General features: G+C 41.3%; 1 protein-coding gene across 1 annotated transcript; it reads left to right on the forward strand.

Annotated features, from left to right (window-relative positions):
- Positions 1 to 947: 947 nt before the first annotated feature.
- Positions 948 to 1,989, forward strand: LOC112285204 (germin-like protein 9-3). The gene is made up of 2 exons (XM_024525859.3): positions 948 to 1,034; positions 1,280 to 1,989. The coding sequence occupies exon 2, from the start codon at positions 1,293 to 1,295 to the stop codon at positions 1,902 to 1,904; it is 612 nt and encodes a 203-aa protein (XP_024381627.1). The 5' UTR covers positions 948 to 1,034; positions 1,280 to 1,292; the 3' UTR covers positions 1,905 to 1,989.
- The last annotated feature ends 1,520 nt before the right edge of the window (positions 1,990 to 3,509 follow it).

A 3,509-nucleotide genomic window follows, 5' to 3' on the forward strand; every position in this document is an offset into this window, starting at 1 on the left:
TGGAAAGCGAAATCAGAAGCTTCGAGCACGTGATCGTGAAGTGTCACCGCATTTAGAACTATCACCAAACTGCTCAATGCTTATCGAAAACAGCGAGAATGGGTTGAAGCTTTTCTTGTTGCAGACCAAAACATGTTCATCCAGAGGATGCAGTTTTGTTCATGGACTTGTAGTTCACAAGACGGCTTCTCAATATCGACGATCTCCAAAGATTTATTTCTTTCTTTACGAGTTACATTTACTACTTCAACAAAATGGAATACGAAGTATTATGCTGCCAACTGTAAATTTTCTATGAAGAGTCGTACCGGTTTTTAAATATTCCACAAATTATATATATATATATATATATATATATATATATATGTATATATATTATGAAACATATTGGACAAAAGTTGTTATAGATTCAATAACAGCATGCTCAAATGTATTCAATGAACTCGACGAATGCCATATTGGACCTATTGTAGATGAATGCTCCAAAAGAACTATTCTGAGATGCTTTGTTCATAAGGAGATTCTGGATGATGATCCGAATTAGCTTGTTGTTACCCGCCAAAGTGATCAAACAACATGAGGTCAATTGAAACTTGAGCGCAGGCATCCATGGTCAACCGATACGTTCACGTTTTGAAAGTATATTCGTTGAGGCGTTAGCGTGTTTCACCTGGGCCCCGAGCTCCAGAGTCCAATCACACGCATTATTGCGAGTCATCGCCGAGTTTCGACGCACCTGCAAAATAGTATGTTGTTTCTATTTATGTCAGGATAGGATCTAAATCTGTACTCCTTGGGACGTACGACCGACTCCTCAGGTGGCGGGTTACTTTTTCCTCCATATCCAACATCGCCCCAGCGTCCGATTTCAACCTCTACTTGAGATCTTCGGCAACCTCACCGTATATATGTGCCTCTTCCCTGCCCCTGATGCAGTGAGGAGTCATTCAGTGTTCAGGTACAGGATAGTTCGGGTGATATCTGAGCAATAACCGCGTGCTGAGCTCTACAGTCTGCTCTGTGCTACTGAATCGGTAATCTCTCTGAACCTGGTTGTGACGATTTAGGGTGGTGTTTTCCGGAGACACGTTCAGGTTGACTCGATGGTATTAGATTTCCAGGGAGGTGACACAGATTTTGTGGCCCGGATGATGGATGAGCATCCTCTAGGCTGGCGGGTTGAACCCTTGACGTGCTGTCTGCGTCCTGTAGCAGGTCGTGCATTGCGCTGCGATTATCCCCTCGTTAGTTAACACATGTATGTGCACTATTTTCGCAGGTGATTTGGTAACATGGCTGCCCGTTTCGCTTTAGTGATGCTGGCCACCATGGCCATGGTGTATGCTGCCCAGGCCGGTGACCCAGAGCTCACCACCGACTTCTTCGTTCCGATGGGCACCAACAAAGCCGACTTGAACGGTGACTACTTTACCTCGATGGTGTTCCGTGGGGAGCCCGCAGTACCCGAGGGTGCCAAGATCGGCGTGAAGAGGATCACTTCTGACTCCTTCCCAGTGCTCACCGGACTCGGCGTGTCATCCGCCCAGATCAAGTACTTGCCCGGCGGCATCAACCCTCCCCACACCCACCCCAGGGGCACCGAGCTGTTGATTGTGCAGAAGGGAATCCTCACCGTGGGTCTGGTGGACACCACCAACAAGTTCTACACCAAGGAGTTGCAGGCGGGCGACGTGTTCGTGTTCCCCAGGGGTTTGGTGCACTACCAGATCAACTTGAGCCACAAGCCAGTGATCGCTTACGTCGGGTTCAGCAGTTCCAACCCCGGTACCGTGTCACTGCCTGCAACCTTGTTCGGGTCAGGCATCCCAGACAACGTGCACATGGCTGCATTCAGGGTCAACCAGCATGTCGTTGACAAGCTCCAGGCTCCATTCAAGATGTAGATGACTATTTGAAATGGATATCGGACGACATTCTTGTTTGAAACACTATTCGATTGAATAAAAGCTGCATTCTTTGATTGATAAATTCTTGGCTGATGTAAGGAGGAAGTTCTGTCTCATTGGATGATGTTTATCATGTTTTATCATTCGAGGAAAGTTTTGTGTCTGTCGACAACAGCTGATGTCAATGCCGTTCTCCCAGAGTACTGATGAGTACAAGAAGCAGATGTGCGTTGGAATCCGAATGGCCCTCTGAAGCGATACTTGACCGTCTTGTTTTCTGCTGACCAAGATCAACAATTGATGTTGTGTCGAAACAACTTCAGTTGTGCGGTATGTAATTGAGGCTGTTGAAACCCGTGCGCTGTGCTGATTGATACCGAGTCTGAAACCCACTCAAGCCGAGGGGAACAGCAGCTGTTGGGGCAGTTCTGTGCACTTCGTAATTGGGACGATTCTCGATCTTTCCTGAACTGGAGAAGAGCGATGGCATGTTGGAATCGAAATAGAGTATAGACTTCTATTCGCTGCATCCTGTTGAAGGTACAATGATGTGCAGCTTGGTTGGGGTGATGCCATTGCACTTGTGCAGCCCTGAGAATTGAACGGACATTTTGTTATTTGGCAATTGGTGACACTTGTAATGGGAGATGTGGCAATGCTGAAGATTCAATGAAGCTCATGGAGTACTGAAAGGGCGAAGTGGATTGTGGGCTTTACCATGGGCAATATACCCTGCGAATGCCGTTAGACTCTCCTGAAATTAAGTTTTATGGACATGGTTATGTAAGGAATGTAATGGCACGAAGTCAACACGTTCATTTAGTATTGGGCGTATATGTAGGCAAGAAATCTTATTCTAATAAAAATTTTAAAAAGAGTTCACAAGAAGAGAATAATACTTCCAAGCCACATGAAAAGAGAAATCTTACAATCGATAAGGACTGCTTTTTCTACAAGAAACAACGTCACTTAATTAATTAAAGATTGCCAAACAAGAATAGCAACTGAAAATTATAGTAACAGAAAGTAAAAAATGTTCAAAACCAAATAAACTATATGTGGCAGCACTTATAGTGATAGAAAAATCAGATTTCATGTGGTTAGTGGATTTGGGAGCAATTCAACACATGTGTCATGAATTAGAAGGATTTGTAAAATACAATAAAAGCAAAGACATGCAAGTTTTTCACTCAAAAGATGAATCTACATATATAACAGAAGAATATGGTGATGTAAATATAAAACTTATAAATAGAGATAAGATCATACCAAATGTTTACATATGCTGGGTCTTGCAAAAAAAAATTCTTTACTAAACAATTGGATAAGGTAGGAGGAGAAATTTACATTAAAGCTATGACATCTACACTCATAACTATATATATATATATATATATATATATATAATAAAAATAAAAAGGTAATTTGAATTAATAATAAATAAAACAAAATGAAATAGGAAAAGTTTAAAGTAAAATTAGAATTAAATATAATTTTTAAAATATTAATTATATTTATATAAATCTATTTTATAATATATAATATGATTAATTAAAAATTTTAAATATAAAAATTAGAAATTAGAAATTAAAATAATAAGGT

This window comes from Physcomitrium patens, chromosome 7, assembly GCF_059467195.1.
Source record: "Physcomitrium patens ecotype Gransden chromosome 7, ASM5946719v1, whole genome shotgun sequence".
In the NCBI taxonomy this organism is placed as follows: domain Eukaryota; kingdom Viridiplantae; phylum Streptophyta; class Bryopsida; order Funariales; family Funariaceae; genus Physcomitrium; species Physcomitrium patens.